General features: G+C 34.8%; 1 protein-coding gene across 1 annotated transcript in view; it reads right to left on the reverse strand.

The window, feature by feature from the left end:
- The window catches only part of LOC149899996 (uncharacterized), a 34,568-nt gene that overhangs the window by 9,164 nt on the left and 7,369 nt on the right, over positions 1-18,035 (reverse strand). Inside the window, exons 6-11 of the mRNA XM_090113167.1 lie at positions 16,876-17,003; positions 14,498-14,572; positions 13,397-13,529; positions 12,706-12,836; positions 6,471-6,591; positions 5,891-6,010 (exon numbers count right to left, since the gene is read on the reverse strand). Of these exons, the coding sequence (XP_089969293.1) occupies positions 5,891-6,010; positions 6,471-6,591; positions 12,706-12,836; positions 13,397-13,529; positions 14,498-14,572; positions 16,876-17,003 (708 nt within the window). The remainder of the gene's footprint in view (positions 1-5,890; positions 6,011-6,470; positions 6,592-12,705; positions 12,837-13,396; positions 13,530-14,497; positions 14,573-16,875; positions 17,004-18,035) is intronic.

Raw genomic sequence — 18,035 nt, forward strand, 5'->3', positions numbered from 1 at the left:
ATGCTCTAATACAGCCGATACCTAAAAAAAATAAACCAGACTCATATAAAGATTTAAGGCCAATCAGCATTTTCCCGTGTATGTCAAAAATACTGGAAAAATGATAACTGGAGAAAGCGGCGCGCGGATGTTTTCACAGTGCAGATCTATTGAACGAGGTATTCCCCAAGGCTCAATTCTGGGGCCCCTATTATTTATCTTATACACTGCGGACATTATTGATAATATACAATGTTGTAAATTTCATTCCTACGCTGGCTGATGATATACAACTTTATCTATCTTTCAAGCCCGATGATACAGAAAATAGCTTAGTCAAACTTAATGGTGACCTAGATCGAATTTCTACGTGGTCAGCAAATAATACCTTGCAGCTAAACGCTGAAAAAACGAAATTCATGATACTAGGTACACCAAAACAGGTAAAAAGTGTCGAGCAACAAAATCCTGTACTTAACATTCAAGGCACTGTCATCGAGCGTGTACGTGAGGCTCGTAACTTAGGAGTCATATTCGACGAACAACTTAGATTCGAAAAATATATAAATTCGATAATTTCAAACTGCTTTTATCGCCTGAAAGTGTTGTATAATATTAGGTCACATTTAAACACAGACCTTCGTATAAGGCTTTGTGAATCACTTATACTATCAAAATTTAACTATGCCGATGTGATGTATGGTCCTAGATTGCTGGTACGCACTATAAACTCCATACAGCGAATACAAAATGCCTGCGCTCGATTTTGTTGGGACATACCAGCTCGGACCCATATATCACCTGTCCTAAAGTCCAACAAAATTTTAAACATGGAGAGTCGTCGGCGACTGCACTTATTTTTTTATTTATTTAGCTTAAAATTCGGATAACGCAGATCCATTTGTTAGTAAAAAAATAAAAACCTAAAGTATTAATGTTAGTAATTACATCTAAAACTACAACTAAGACTAAGTCTAAGTCCACCATAGGACACTCTATGCGTAGACAAGTCGCTTTGATGCAACAAGTGTGCGCACAAAGTGTCCCATGATGGGCGCACTTACATCCTCTGCAATGGTCCTTATAATACTGTTGGAACTGCCCCGCACTCTCATTAAAAGAGAAGCTGTTTGCTTGCGAATGACGGCCCAGAAATCCGATGTGTGTGCTTGAGAGAACATCCCGGAGGCGCTACAGAAGCGTGGCAGTTTCAACAGCATTCGAAAGGCATTATTATACAGGACACGAAGAGCATTTAGCGATCGATCCGCATAGTTGGCCCATAGACTGCACGTGTAGAGATTCTGACAGAACGCCTTAAAAAGCATTATTTTTACGTCTTTACTACGCGCTACTAGTACTAATACATACTATTTGTATAGGGTACAAATACAGTATACTTAGCCTCCTTACTATTCAACGTGGTCATGACCAAGGCACCCGCCTACCTCTACAGTAAACTCACATGGATGAATGATGGCAATCGTTTGTATGATACACGGGCGTCTATATATAAAGGAGAATGACCACGGGCGGTATCGGTAAAATTTTAGTTGTGCCACGTATTTGTTATATTGTTAATTCCTATTTGTATTTATAATGATCATATGTATCAATATTAAGTCTTAATTATACCGGATAAATTGAAATAATAGTAAAAGTTTTTCTTTTGAAACATGTATGACTATGTATGGAATCGGTAAAATACTAGTTGTGTCACGTGTTCGTGATATTGTTAATTCCTATTTGTATTTATAATGATCATATTTATCACTATTAAGTTGTAATTATACCGAATAAATAGAAATAAAAGTAAAAGTTTTGTTTTGACACATACCTATATCTATCTCTCTTGCAAGCGTCATATGTCATAGTTTCTATTTGAAATGTCAAATGAATGTGTTCGACGCATTGTTCGATGTTATTTTGAAATAATATTTAAATTACGATTTACTTTTCACATTTGTCTTGTAAATTAAAATATTACCTATGTAATAAATGTAAAACTTAACGTTCATCGTTAGTTTAAACTCGATTAAGTAGTTTTTTGAAGTGTTGAATAAAACTATCGTTTTATTTTTATTGTCGCGAACTGCGGCTTATTTACATAAAAACTTTAATCATATCTAAAAGTACTAACATCAAGCTTTAAATTGAGCTATATTTCATCTTGACACAATAAGTTTGATTGCGATACCAAGTGCCATAGTCACTTGGGCAATCTCCTTTCAACCCCCAGAAACTATACAGCGGCTTTCAGGGGAAGCTTTACATACAGCGCTACTAGGTGCTGGAATAATTTACCTCCGCCAATAAGAAATTGCAAAACACTGCACAGTTTTAAATATCAGTACAAAAAAGTTATACTTGCTGAATTTCTATACCAGCCCTAATAGCGTTGAATGTATAGCCTTATCTTTCTATTTTATTTTATTATGTATATATTCACTCTTATACTTATGTATAAATTACTTCATTGAATCTTATTCCTTAACCCTTTACATTTAAATATCAAGTATGTACAAGTAAGTTTATATCTACATAATATTATGTTATTGATAATTTTATTTAGCCACTTCTAAATATCTATCTCCTATTTTAAAAATTGAAATATTTATTTTATTAGCTTTTTTTATTATTTTACAACACACAAGACCGTTCTGGTGCTCCAAGCGTAGCAAGTTGAGGGGACTACTGAAAACCGGCGCCTCTCTTCTAATACGGAGAGGCATATGCTGAGTAATCCACCTAATCACGAATACCGACTAATATTTGAATATATTTATTGTATTTTAAGGTTTAAACTTATTAATATGTGTTTTTTCTCAGGAGTGTATTAGTTATAAGTGAAAAATTGTACTAAGTATTTGTGATTAAACGTATTTTCTTTCTTTCTTTCTATTAACAGTGGCAATACCAAGTTAGGTGTGAAAGTGATAAAAAACATGAACTGGGCAATATTTTCTTGTTACACGTTAATGTTCATACCGAAATCTCCAGTGTATTAGATATAAGCTTCTTGGTGTGGGTAAACCTTGTACATATACAGTGACTTTGTGTGCGTGACAAGAGGTACAGTCGGGTACAAATACAGTTATTTACGGGTTATGTACGGGTTCTAAAAAAAGAGTTATTTCGTAATTTAATGTTTATTTACTGAACATTATTCTGAATCGCTACTTGAAAAATCTCCATGGCCAATCATCGAAAATTTTTTAATAATTGTTATAAGGTTTATTTGACTTCAAAAATTTACAAAAATTTAGTTTTTATGAATCGTAATAAAGAAAGTTAAGTACATAATTTGTCTCAAAAATAAATAATAAGATTGAGAAATTAAGGCACCTGTTACGCGTAAAGTATGTAAATTAAGCACGTTAAATACGTCAATGTGGAATCAAGAAATCCTGAAATCCATTAATATAATTAAAAATGTTAACATCAATTAGTACGCCAGTTACACGTTCAACGAATAACACGTTACATAAGTATTTCTAGACGGGAAAAAGTAAATACTTTACGTGTAACACGGGATTAAACTTTCTTATCGAAGACTACTAACAGAGCATTTACATCAAAATCCAATCGAATACTGATTCTTACCCCACTATGTCAAATTTTTTTAGTGTAAAGTACTCCATGTCAAAATGTCTAAAGTATTCTTCTTTTTTCTTTTGTACATGTCGACAAGTATTACCCCACATCCCTTCATCAATTTGAAGGGATTTGATTTTTTTAATCAAATCATACAGTTCGATTTTTTCATATCTTGATTAAAAGCTATATTTTTTTCTGTCAGCCATCTCACCATTTCTATTTTTTTGGAATTAGAATTTGGTGCTCTGTCATTTTGAACGTTATGGTATGAGGCATTGTCAAGAAAAACCACAGAGTTAGGTGGAAGATTCGGACGTTCTTTTAGCCACTTTTCTTAGTTTTCTGCGTTTATGTTAGAGTGGTAACCACCAGAAACACTATTTGCTTTGTATGTCAATAGTGCGTTAGGTACGAAACCTTGTTCTGAACCAACATGCACAATGATAATTCTTTGTCCTTTCGACAGGTTTCTCTTTAAAGGTGGTCCATCTTTGTTACCCCATCCTTTGTTTTGCACATGATTAGTTAAGATGTAGCTCTCATCTGTATATTATACGATACACCGACTTTCTTGACGGTATCTGAGTTCTTTAGGTAGAAAAATCGTAGTTTTTGGATGTCATGCCGCTTTATAATAACACGTCTGTTATCCACAGTTTTTCGCCATTTGTACCCCAACTTTAACAATGCTGTACGCAGAGTCGAAATACTTCCATCATAGTTAGTTAAGTTTATCTTTAAATATTCTTTTCAACTTTAGCAAGGTAGGTAACTCGCGATGTTCTTAATGGTAATTTTGAATAGTGGAAACATCAACGTTAAAGTTGTCTAATTGAGTATTTGAATAATTTTTTTTTTTTGTGCTAAATGGAAAGATTATATATTAGTTTTATAACAAAACTGTGTTTTTTAATTTTTTTTTGCAATAATTCAAAAGTTATTTCAAAATAAAAATTAGTCTTTGAATCCAATACCGAAAACACACCGACAACTCCCGAAGCGTCACCCGAACGCGTGTGACGTCATAATGTTAGTTTTCACTCATTGCAGTTGATAGAAAAACGTATACAACTACATATAACATTTTGACGTCACATCTATCGTGACCAGTCATGGCGCGTTTATAGTCACGTGACTTTAATTTAAATTTCATCAATTTTTAATTGCTTATAATTAATTGAAAAATAATTTTTTTGGAGATTTTTGCATTAAATATCAATATTATTAATAATAAAGTTTTTAAATACATAAAAAAAATCAATATTTTTTTATTATTCAAATACTCAATTCTAACTTCATTAAACGTTTTCTACGGTCTTTATGCGGAGATTTAAATTTAGAGTCAGATTCTTTTCCTTCAGCCAATATATTAGTAATTGTTCTCTCTGATACCCCCACTGCCATTGCTGTTCTTTTCCGTACGCTATTTAAATGTTCACTTAATTTCGATATTAAAATTGGACTTGCACTGCAAACTGGATCACTTACTAATTCCAATATATCTCTCGCATCTTTTTCAGAAATTCGTATACCTTAGCAATAGTTCCTCAAGTCTAAAACAATAATACGTAAAAGGTAACAAGGACATATTTTTTAGTATATGGAATCATAATAAACATTAATGGTGAATATTCATGTTTTTCTTTTTTGTCTTAAATTAATAGTTTACTATTTTATAATGTAGAAAAAAATATTAATGGGCTTCAAAATACTCTAGATATTTTTAAAAATGAAATTTAAAGCTTTTAAAAAATTTAAGCAGTTCAAACGCCGCCATTTTGCGCCTGCTTTGCGTGACGTCACATGACACGTCCAGTGGGTGTTTACCTTAGTGTTTACTATGGAGTGATGAATACAATGTCGTGTCAAATGACGTCACATTTCGTTCGACCTATGGTGGCGCGTTTTGGAAGTTTGAATTTCGCTCCCTTATTTTGCACTTTTTGAATATTATTTAAGGGGTTTAAATAATAAGTAAATAAAAAAAAATCCTTTTCGTTATAATATTACGATAATAAGTATTCGAGAAAAAAATATTTTAGGCCATTTCAAATTTTATGCATATTCCCTATTACATCCAAATTTAAAATAAAAAAATATTTACCTGACTCCTTAAACATTTTCTCCGTGTAGAACTAGACATTATCGAAACGACTGTACCCGTAAGAAAAAGCGATACGAACACGTCTTACTCGGACGACGACTGCCGCGTCACTGCCACACGAATGAAAGTTGTATATTTACAAGCTCACGCACACATAGGGCCGCGCGCACAACTGAGTTGTACTATCTGTAAAATAATAATATTACTTACCGTAAAGCCCTTTCCACACACGTCACAAATATGTTTCCTCTCTACGGGATACTCTTTATCTGGATGGTATTTCCTGAAGTGGGCCCAGTACAACCGCCCGTTGGCTATCTCTTCTGAGCACTGAAACGGACGAACAGTTTTGGGTGGGTTTATAAATAATGAAAAAATCACTTAAACCTAGTATCTAATCTGTGCTTGCACATAGCTACACGGCGATTTTATAGTATTATTATTTATTTTTATATCTTGAAATCATTAGGAGGCTAGAGATTTTTTTCATAATAATGTAGGTATTATTAACCCGACGTTTTAAACACAGGTAGGAGATGAGTACAGTAATTAAAAATTCGCGTTTAAATTGGGTAAAAACTAAAAAGTTTTTAATTTCGAAATCCTACTAATATTATAAATGCGAAAGTTTGTGAGGATGGATGTATGTATGTTTGTTACTCTTTCACGCAAATACTACTGAACCGATTACAATGAAAGGCGGTGAATAGAGTTTTTTTTATACCGGAAATCCCACAGGAACTATGCAGGTTTTTCTTTGAAAAGCGGACTGAAAGCTAGTTTAACGTACATGCGGACAATTAATCGGCCAAGTGCGTTTGTAGTCTATCAACTTGCGCGAATGAGCACGCACGTGTGCACGCCGCTCTTCCTCCGTCGTGAATGTTTCACCGCAATCGCGACAGCCGGTCCTGAGAAATGTTGGATGATAATTTACATTTTTTAATAATAGTAAATAATTACAATAAAAATAATATAGGTACAATAATCATAAAGAATAATAATAAAGAATAGTAATAATTTCGAAAAAAAAAATAGATTAGTGAAGTGTTATTTGAATTAAAGGTGAAATTGTACGTATTAAATATAAGTGAACGTGTAACATCGTTATCCACCGGAAAAATAAACTATTTATCCTCGAAACTTCTTGTCAACACAGAAACAAATTATAGTACAAATATTAGTTTGAATTGAATAAATATACTAAAAGTGCTCAAGAAACCGTATCAATAACTTATATTCAAGCTTTAAAAACAAAGAAAAATAGAAGTGCAGTGATAAAAATACGAAAATGTAATGTTTCTTTGTTCTCAATACCTACGTCATAACTGGTCGTTCAAGATTTTTTAACGAACTTTATACTCATAGACCGGGAGATACTGACACAAAATTTCGAGTCATTTGTAACAGGATGGCGGTTCTACAGGGTTCTTAGTACGCAATGACAAAAAGAAAAACGATGGTCTGAACGCTGGTACCGGCGGCTTAGTCGCGTGGGCGTTAGTCAAACTCGTCGGAAAAATAGCGAAAGTCAAACGATTTGTAACACAAAAATTTTAGAATTTACCGATAGCCCATAAAAAAGAAGTAGGCGGTAGTGTCATGCCATACTTTTCCGGTGTGACTTACAGCCCGCCATACCGACGCGAATGTGTTGATTTAAATAAAACAATTATTCAACCATTTGTATCAGGCTAACTTTTGCACAGGTAACCATCGTCGTGCAGCCATTTACGAAAATCGCCATGCCATACTTTTCGGACGATTCCAAATGGTCGCCATACCGCCGAAAATCTGCAAAAAATTTTTATTTCGCCAAACTTTTTGTACCAGTATTGCATTTGAATTTTTGGAGAGTATTTGATAAAATGTGACCATTATTATATTTTTTTTCTTCAAATACAAAATATAATATAATAATTACTAAAATCAAATATGGACGACTTATTCATCACTGTAAGAAGGAAAAATAAAATGAGCCTTAATGAAAGTCTGAATTCATCTTTTTCACCTAAGAGCTTACCAGATCTGTCTACAGTCGTAAGTAATTCAAATGAGCTAAAAGAGGAGATTGAAAGTTTAAAAAACCAATTGGAATCTGCTCATAATGAAATTGATAACTTAATCATTGAAAACAATTTATTAAAAAAACAATTATCAAATTCAGAGGGTACAATATCACAACTAAAGGCAATATGTTCAAACACTCCTTCGAGCACAAAAAAAAGTTAAGCCTTAAGAAATTTACTAAATCGGCTTCTTTACGAATTTCTTATGATTTGAATGCATCTAACCCAAATATATCAACAGATGGCGTGGAAAAACACGATACATTGGTCGATAGCAGTAATTATTGCAATGTTTCCAGATGTAGTAACTCGTTACCGCAAGTTGATGCTAGATTGTCAATAGATGGCGCTGTAAAAATACTGAGACCTTATAGTAGGGGAGCCCAGGATGCTAAATGTGGATTTACTCGAGCGTCACGGGAACCTATTAGAATTGGTAGATTAGACCATAGCGAGAAAAAAAGGTCCTATAATGTTTTCACTTTTAGCGGTGGGGAAGGGTTTTTTGATTTTTTTTAATTTAAAAAAGAAAAAAATTGGCTTGGAAATACTCAAGCGCGTTAGATATTGATATTTTGCATGCTCCAGGACGTCACTGAAAAAAAGTATACGTTAATCTGACGATTTAAGTGGCGATTTAATCGCTATGAAGAAAGGGTAAAAAATTAAAGTAATATTATTCGAGCGCGTCAGATTAATATATGGGGGGGTTAATTACAATATAAGAAGTCCCCATTTCGCTAATCTGACGATTCGAGCTCAACCTTAGGGAATTATGGATTATTCAAATTTTCCAGCGGGGCCCCTGAGCGCACCCACCAACCATAACTGCTCATATTGACTAGAGGTACTAATGAATAGCTAAGGTACCGTCCCTTATAGTAATCTGACGCGCTCGAGTAAATCCCAAAATCCCCCTCTTGGCCTCCCCTACTATTAAATAAAAATACAATAAGTAATAACAATCAATATAAAAAAAACAAGCCCGAGATATTTATTTTAGGTGGACAACAGTTGGTGGGACTCGCATCTCAGCTTATATATTCAAGGATTAATAATAAATATCTACAATAAACTACAATAAATATCTACAAATATATACATTCAATGATAAAACCAAATGCTTCTTCCGCTGAAATCTTGAAGTCGAGTTCGTGTATAAATGATTATTGTGGAAATTACTGTATTTTATGTGTTGGCGAAGATGACTAAAATCCGATTTTATTAATGTCAAACCTATCAGCTACTCTCAAGAATTTAAAACACTATAAAGTTATACTAATAAACATATGTAAAAATAATTACTTAAATGAAACAAAATTGAACAAAATGCTTTTATATATAAGTAACTAGCAGTCCGCCCCGGCTTCGCCCGTGGTACATATTTACGTTTTCTCTACGTAAGAACCATCCTCGTACTTCAAGGAATATAATAAAAAAAGAATTATCGGAATCGGTTCAGCCGTTCTCGAGTTATGCGCTTACCAACACATTTTGCGATTCATTTTTATATATAAGAAGAAGATAATTATGAAAATTGTTTCTTCTTAAATTTATGTAATAACTTTCTATCTCAAAAGTCATACTTATATGCATTATGTAAAAAAATAAATTTCTTTATTGATATGCAATACTACACGGATAACTTCTTAAATGTAAAAAAATTGAAGGAAAAAATTATGTTGACTAACACACGCAAATCTATATTTTGTAAGGAACTACCCCCTAAAAAGGAACCATACCATATTATTTTCCGGTCTTAAAGAAAAGTTTTTGTGATCAAATATCTACTCAAACTACTGCATCTCCACAATCTAAAGAACCTAACACATTTTTTCGTCCATTACGACTCATGTACAAAACAAAACACAAATAGTATCATTATTCCATCAGAATATTGCAGGTCTCCTGAATAAGCTTAGTTCACTAGAAGTTGCTTTAAATGATATTTCACACAAGAACTCCACAATAAATATCATTTGTTTATCAGAAACGTTTGTAAGATCCGGTGACGAGGCGAACATAATATTAAAGAATTACAAACTTGCTAGTTATTTTTCACGCGCCTCCGAAAGACGCGGTGGTGTATGCATTCTAATAGAAAAAATATTAAAATATAAACAGATAAATTTTGATAAAGAACTTATAGAAGAAAAACTATTTGAATGTTGTGGAATCGAAATACCTTGTATGCAATGTTCTGTTATTTGTATTTATAGAACCCCTAATTCAAATGTAAATGATTTCTTGACAAAATTCGAACTGCTGTTACATAAAATGACACGTAATACAAAATCAAAATTAATCGTAGTGGGAGATATGAATATTGACATACTTAAACGAAACGTTACTAGTGTTCATTTTAAGGATATTTTATTAAACTATAATTTACAATTGCACATAACTGAACCCACAAGGCAAAAGTCCTGTATAGATATCATACTAAGTAATATTCCAGACGCACAAGGGCAGGTCCACTTTTTAGACCTTTCCGACCACGAGACAGGGCAGACGCTGCATTTTAAAACTACTAAAAGTAAAGGTAATATTGCGCGTTTTGTATTCAAGAGAGACTTTAGCAAAGATAATATACGCAAATTCAAAGAATGCTTATCAAGTCTTAGTGCAGGTCCACACTGCGAGCCTAGCGCGGTTGCGACGGCGGGCGCGAAATATCATACGTATGAAACGCGCCTTTGCGTCCACATTGAAATGACTATGGCGGAAGCCTAGTGCGACGGTAATGAGCGAGCCAGCGCGCGTAGTTTTCAAACTCTCCTATCCGCGCGTTCTGGCCACACTACGGGCCTAGTCAGCAAGCGACCCAATGCGCGGACGGCGGGGGTATCAAACCAGTTCGGTCTTGTCGCTCGACTTCTTATATTATATCCTTTAATTGTTTTTCGTAAAATAGCGGTAAATACTTAATTGTTGAAGTTAAACTTCTTTATTTATAAGTGCGATTCAATCTAAAACACTTATATACACCACAGTAATTTTGTAGGGTGTAATCTCAATTCTTCATATAAGATTCACACGTTATTCCTCTGTTTTATTTATTTCGTGTACAACTTCTATAATGATCTCATCTCAAAATCGGACTGTCCAGTAAAAATAACAAATCGTCCAAAGTTTGCAACACCCGAAAAACGTCGAACCGCTACTTGAGCTCGCGTGTCGGTGTGGCCACCGCGAGCGCCCGCTCGTCGCGCCCGCCTAGGCCGCCGCCACCGCGCTGAATGTGTGGACGCACACTTACTTGGAATGACGTTATAGAACACTCTTGTAATGAAGCATTTAATATTTTCCATGATACTTTACAATTGTTTAACAACCTTTGCTTTCCAGTGTACAGAATACACGTCAAGTATAACACCGTAGCTCCTAAGTGGTTATCAAAGGGTATCAGAGTGTCAAGTGTGCGAAAAAGAGAACTTCGTTACAATTATTACAAAACTAAAAATACATACAATAAAACTACGTATACATCTTACGCAAAGATGCTGAAGAAGTTGATTATGCTATCACAAAGAAATTTTCATTCATTCTATATAAGCAACGCCAAGAATAAATCTAAGGCCACGTGGAATATAATAAATAATAAAGCTGATAATTGTAAATTTCGTATAAATAATTTAGAGTCAATAAAATTAGGGGATCGGCTGATACATAATCCTGAAGAAATTTCTAGAGCTTTTAATGACTATTTTATAAATTGTAACATGAATTTGAAACCTCACTTTAATAGTAAAAGTTTCAAAGGAATAAATTCTTCAATGTTTTTATTACCATGCTCGGAAAACGAAGTTAGTAAATCTATCCGTCACCTAAAAAATACAAACGCAGTCGGTTATGATGACATATCGACGCATATACTAAAATGGTGCAATAAAGAACTTACATATGTGCTGACCCATATAATTAATAAATCTTTTGACGAGGGAATATTTCCAGATAAACTGAAGCTATCGGTTGTAAAACCAATTTATAAAAAAGGTGAGAAACAGGTAATGGACAACTATAGACCAATTACCCTCATCCCTACTATTGCAAAGCTATTTGAGAAACTGATGTATGTAAGAGTTGAAAGCTTTCTAAAGAAATTCCCTATCATAAAAAAGGAACAAAATGGATTCCAAAAAGGCAAATCTACAACGCTTGCGGCCTTTTCACTTACGAAAGGTATTTTGGAGAGTATTGATAAACGTAAACCAGTGAGTGTAATATTCTTTGACATGTGTCGTGCTTTCGATTGTGTAGATCATGAATTACTTCTACATAAGTGTGAAATCTATGGTCTACGTGGTCCAGTCCTCGACTGGATCAGATCCTACCTCAGTAATCGCATGCAGTGTGTAGAAATTACCTATACAGATGATAAATCACAAGAAAATACGGTAAAATCGCCATATTTCCATAATAAATTAGGTGTGCCGCAAGGCAGTATTCTCGGACCTCTTCTTTTTATATTACCAAAAACTTCTTTAGCAAGATTCAAACAAATCGTCGCCTTACTCCATGACGCGACGGTATTGCCGTGAAATTTTACGCTTGTGGGATGCTTGAGGAGCGTTTAAATATAATCTCAAAACATCCACGATGATGCGTTTATTCGCACGTTACAATAATTCAATAGGATAGAAAAACTGAGCGCACATCCGTCGCCTAAGCTGGTCGCCACGGAGTGCAGGCTCGCGAGCCGCGAAGCGTAGCGGACAACTGTCGTGTGCGGCCGGAGCGGGGCGCGGGGTGAAGGGCGCGTAGTCCCGTTATGCGCTCGCTCAGCTGGCCGCCACACGCTCAAAAAAGTTAAATTTTCACTTCAATAACGAAATTGCACAAATAAATGATATTTTTTTTGTGGATAAAATTTGTATCAGAGCCATATCGATTACACCGGATTAAAATGGTGAATAAATAAATATTATAGACATAAATAATTATAAATAATCTCACTTATTCTCAGATTCCTGCGTGTGCCGTTTCGCTGTGACCATGTGTCGCTTGAACGCTTCCACGGAAAAGAATTTGACGTCACACGCCTCACAAAATGGCGCCTCTTTGTCATCCACGTTGTTGGCCGGCATCTGTAATTACATTTCGCCCGCGTTTTCAAAGCAAAACCCACATCATTGTAATCGGTTCAGTAGTATTTGCGTGAAAGATTAACTAACATCCAACCATGCTTGCAAACTTTTATAATATTAATAGAATTTTAATAAGTACTAATAACTAAAAAGTTGATCGAAAAATAATATAATTTTATATATATATAATTTTCTTCTACGACCTGGCCCCGCCCAGTAACAGTGATATTGCGCTCTCGTTTGCGCACACTGTTCAATTGTATGGGAGTAAAGGAGAGCGCAATCACTGTTAAATTTGCTCTTAACAGCCCCTTAAACGATTATTCTCATGTAAATCACTACTCCGCCAAATTCTGAGGAGTATTGCACTTAAATCATGGATAAGATTTCAATATGACGTCCGTATGTTACACCTGACTGTAACGTGTGTGTGTCTATTTACATAAATGCAGTACCTGTACATTTTGGCATCATTAATTATTATTTTTCCTAAACTAATTATATTTTATCCAAATGGTCGAACGTTTGAGAGCATTAGTAGTTTAAATATATAATCTCACCTTCAATCCCTTGTGCATCAGGGTCCTGTGCATGTTGAGTCCGAGCTGCGAAACGAACGAGTAGCCGCAGAAGCCGCAAATGTAGTCCGACGGGTGCTTGATGCGCACGTGCGATCGGTACGACGTCCCATTTCTATATGCGGGTAATAAAAAGAAAGAAAATACATCATTCTAGCTTAAAACTAATAAACTTTAAGAACAATAACTTTGACTGACCGGTTGGCTTGGTTGGTAGTGACCCTGCCTTCCAAGCCAGAGGTCGTGGGTTCGATTTGAGAGAAAGTGAGTTTGTTTGTCTGTTATATCTTCACGCCTAAATGGCAAAACCGATTTTGATGAATTTTGATACAGAGAAAGTTGGGACCCTGGAGACGGATATAGGCTAATAAAAGCCGGCGAAGCCGCGGGTAAAAGCTAGTTTATGATATGTTGATAACACTAGTTTTTACTTGTAATTTATCCGACAGTGGTGATATTCCTTCCATTAATTCATCTTCCATTCCATTAATTCTTCTTATTTTTTTACAATTTTTTTTATTGCTACGTATTAGTAACGCGATAACACAAGCTGTGCGCAACAGTACCTACTCAAGAGGCACGAGACGCGTGAACGCAGCGCGGGAATCGATGAGCGACTAACCTACCAGGTATAAACAGGTATGTCGGTACCAGTTACTTTCACTTGATAGGATGATGAAAAAAAAATTATGTCAGCACTGTTTTATTACAAAATTGTTTTATTATCTCGAAACTGCAATTAATAAAAAATAAAAATAAATAAAAAAATTTAATTCATTAAAAACGTCCTGTCCAGGATTTTCCCAGTCAACCCATTTTTAATACATTTTTTAATAGACTAAATTAATTATAAAATTGGTCTCATTCTATTATCACGCCGTTGAATTTCGCCTTATGTTCGGATCTTAGACCATTCGGACATTTATTATTTCGATGAAACTTATATCGGCAGAGCTAACTTTTAAATAGTGTACTTTATACAAAATATAATTTATAATATCACAGTACCACATATAGCAAACGAAGTCAGGTGCATCTACTAGTAAAGTAACATCTATCTACAAAATATCAAAACGTACTCACGACAATATCTCTTCGCAGTATGGACACTTGTACTTAACGCCTCGGTGCCAGTAAAGGTGTTGTCTAGCTGGAGTCCTAAAATCACATATAAAAATGTCAAGTTTTTGTAGTAGATATTAGAACTCCATTCATTTCAAATAATAGTAAAACACACAGAAAGTAGTTTTTGAAGTATTATATATTATAATCTTATCTCCATTTTAATAAAATAAGAGTCATTTATGATGAAATAAAGCTTAACATCTTATTTATATACATTTTTAATATTTCCGAAAACGATTAAAAAAAATAATTTACATATTTAAACCAAATAAGATCAAGAGATGTTCTCAGATTTTATTAAAGCTTATCAATCTTCCACATATACAGGGTGTACCAAAAAGTAGTGATGAACGGAAGCTGAGAGGTAGAGGACCTAGAGGGCTATCCGAATCACCCCCATGTATGTAATGCGATTTTTCGTATTTTCGGAGTTATGACGATTTTTTCAATTTTTCACCTATCGCCGAGTACGATGATATTTTCACTCATGCTGACGTCAATGATTGCGGAAGATGCTTGATTTTTTTTGTGTGCTAAGCTGAAAGATAGGCCAATTCAGTATGGTAACATTTACTATCGTTAGATCTTTGAATGGAATAAAAAAAAGAATGAAATGGCAAGAAAGATAAAATTACCCAGTATGTTCACCACTTCAAGGGCCCGTAAAAAAATAAAATCACATAAAAAAAGTTTTCCGTTTGACTTTTAAAAACTTGCTCTATCTATCAGATAGCTACCCTGAAAATTTCATTTTATTATTCAGAAGGCTTCAATCGAAAAATTTGAATCTAAATGTGGTAAGTGCAAAAATTGAATTAACATGATGATCATTAAAACCAATAAATAGGTGTTTAATTACCAGAAATTTTTAAAATAACCCCGCTGTTGCTCAATGCAAGTGCGACATCACCGTAAAAAGTAGTCTTTTAAATGTCTGAATGCCCTTTTATCATTTTTAATGGTTTCTTCTGCTACTATGAATTTCCGGGTTATTTCGTCCAAATTGTGGCAGTCTCTCGTCTTTGTAGTATCCCCACGGAAAATAATCAATAGGGTTTATGTCCGGAGACCGTGCAGGCCAGGCTAAAGGGCCAAGATACCCTGAAAGATGGATTGGTCGTTGCAGCCTGCGCATGCGCCGGTGAAGCCTGCCTTAAAGCCTGGCCTCCACGGTCCCTCGACCTAAACCCCATTGATTTGTTTCAATGGGAATATTAAAAAGACTTCGGCTACTTGAGAGAATGCCACAATTTAGACGAAATAACCCGGAAATTCATAGTAACAGAAGAAACCATTAAAAATGATAAAAGGGCATTCAGACATTTAAAAGACAACTTTTTACGGTGATGTCGCACTTGCATTGAGCAACAGCGTTATTTTAAAAATTTCTGGTAATTAAACACCTATTTATTGGTTTTAATGATCATCATGTTAATTCAATTTTTGCACTTACCACATTTAGATTTAAATTATTCGATTGAAGCCTTCTGAATAATAAAATGAAATTTTCAGGGTAGCTATCTGATAGATAGAGCAAGTTTTTAAAAGTCAAACGGAAAAATTTTTTTATGTGATTTTATTTTTTTACGGGCCCTTGAAGTGGTGAACATACTGGGTAATTTTATCTTTCTTGCCATTTAATTATTTTTTTTATTCCATTCAAAGATCTAACGATAGTAAATGTTACCATACTGAATTGGCCTATCTTTCAGCTTAGCACACAAAAAAAATCAAGCATCTTCCGCAATCATTGACGTCAGCATGAGTGAAAATATCATCGTACTCGGCGATCGGTGAAAAATTGAAAAAATCGTCATAACTCCGAAAATACGAAAAATCGCATAACATACATGGGGGTGATTCGGATAGCCCTCTAGGTCCTCTACCTCTCAGCTTCCGTTCATCACTACTTTTTGGTACACCCTGTATATCAGATAATTTTTCATAGACTTGTATACGTTTATACTATATCTCGCCCGCAGCTTCGCCCGCTTTATCTAAAACTAAGCAAACATCATCACGTTACGACCAACAAAAAGGGAGCAATGCGGGTAAAACCGCAGGACACAGTATGTAAATCTATACTATAAAGCTGAAGTTTTTGTTTGTTTGTTTGAACGCGCTCAGGTACTACTAGTTCGATTTGAAAAATTCTTTCGGTGTTAGATAGCCCATTTATCGAGGAAGGCTATAGGCTATATATCATCATGCTAAGACCAACAGAAGCGGAGCACCAATGAAGAATGTTTCAAAATCGGGTGTTTTTCTATGCGTGATCTCCGGGCGAATCCGCGGGCGGAAAGCTGGTTATAATTAATATAGTTTATTCTACTCACACGTGTTTAGATACATATGGGCAGTATTTGCACATAAACTTCTTCGCATGCATAGCATGATGTTTTTTTAGAAGTCTTGTCGTTTTAAAACGCATCTTGCATATGTTACATTCCAGGCTGCCTGATGACTGGAAAGATGATTCTCTATATTAATATAATACTTCATTTTATTTTCTTTATTTAGTCATACGTTACATACATAATTGTATAAGTGTATTGGTTTTTCAAATTCAAAAAAAATAATCAATAATTCATGTTATCATTCTGTTTTCAGTGACAACAAATATTCCAATAATATTTTAGACTAATGTAAACCAACATCATGAAATTAGTATAGTTTTTATGAGTAGATTATAAAGCAACAATATTTTTAACCCATATAAGAATTTTTGTTTAAAACACTTATTGTTTATTCCCTATAATGCCATAAATTGCCCTCTAATCTATACTTTAATATTATAAAGCTGAAGAGTTTGTTTGTTTGAAACACTTATAACCCAAGAGCCCACGACAGCCAGACCTTCGTCACTCAAGCGACAGCCCAAGCCGAGGTTCGCGATCGTTCGGGACGCCCTTGCGCATGTCGCTACCAGGGTGGGCCTGCAGTTCAGCCCCGCGTCCGCGTTAACATGTACAAGCCCTTCTGGCTAACATTGAGAGACACCACACAAAAAAAAGGGTTGCACTCGGGGACTGCCGCGGTAAAGCTATTGCATGCTATGCCTTCAAGCCACACCTCCGAGCCCGTCGGAGTGGGGAGCGTGAGGTTTTTTCGTTACGGAATTTCTCGATTCGGTCCCCGCGCTCAAGGCCCGCGATAGAAGCTATGCAATAGCTTAATAAATAAAAAAAAGCCAGACCTTCGTTATTTTATAAAAGTTGAAAGGTAATTTCGTTAAAAAAAATTTTTTCTATTCTTTATAAATTTATATTTATAAAGCATTTGAATGCCACAAAACCAAAATATCAATTTCAACAAAAAAGGTCGTGTTCCATCGTCACAATATTGTATTCACTGAAAAGTGTTTCATATTGGTTGAGATGGTTGTTAATCATCTCAATAGATGGCGCGCGGTGTGTCCCTAAAGACACATAAAACTGAAAGAATAGAATAAATTCGATTGCTCTGGCGGGTCACGAGTGGCTGAGTTGGTCAGGCA

This window comes from Colias eurytheme, chromosome 19 (genome assembly GCF_061535395.1).
Source record: "Colias eurytheme isolate Ceu_HAF_F1 chromosome 19, ilColEury1 Martin Lab GWU primary, whole genome shotgun sequence".
Classification (NCBI taxonomy): Eukaryota; Metazoa; Arthropoda; class Insecta; order Lepidoptera; family Pieridae; genus Colias; species Colias eurytheme.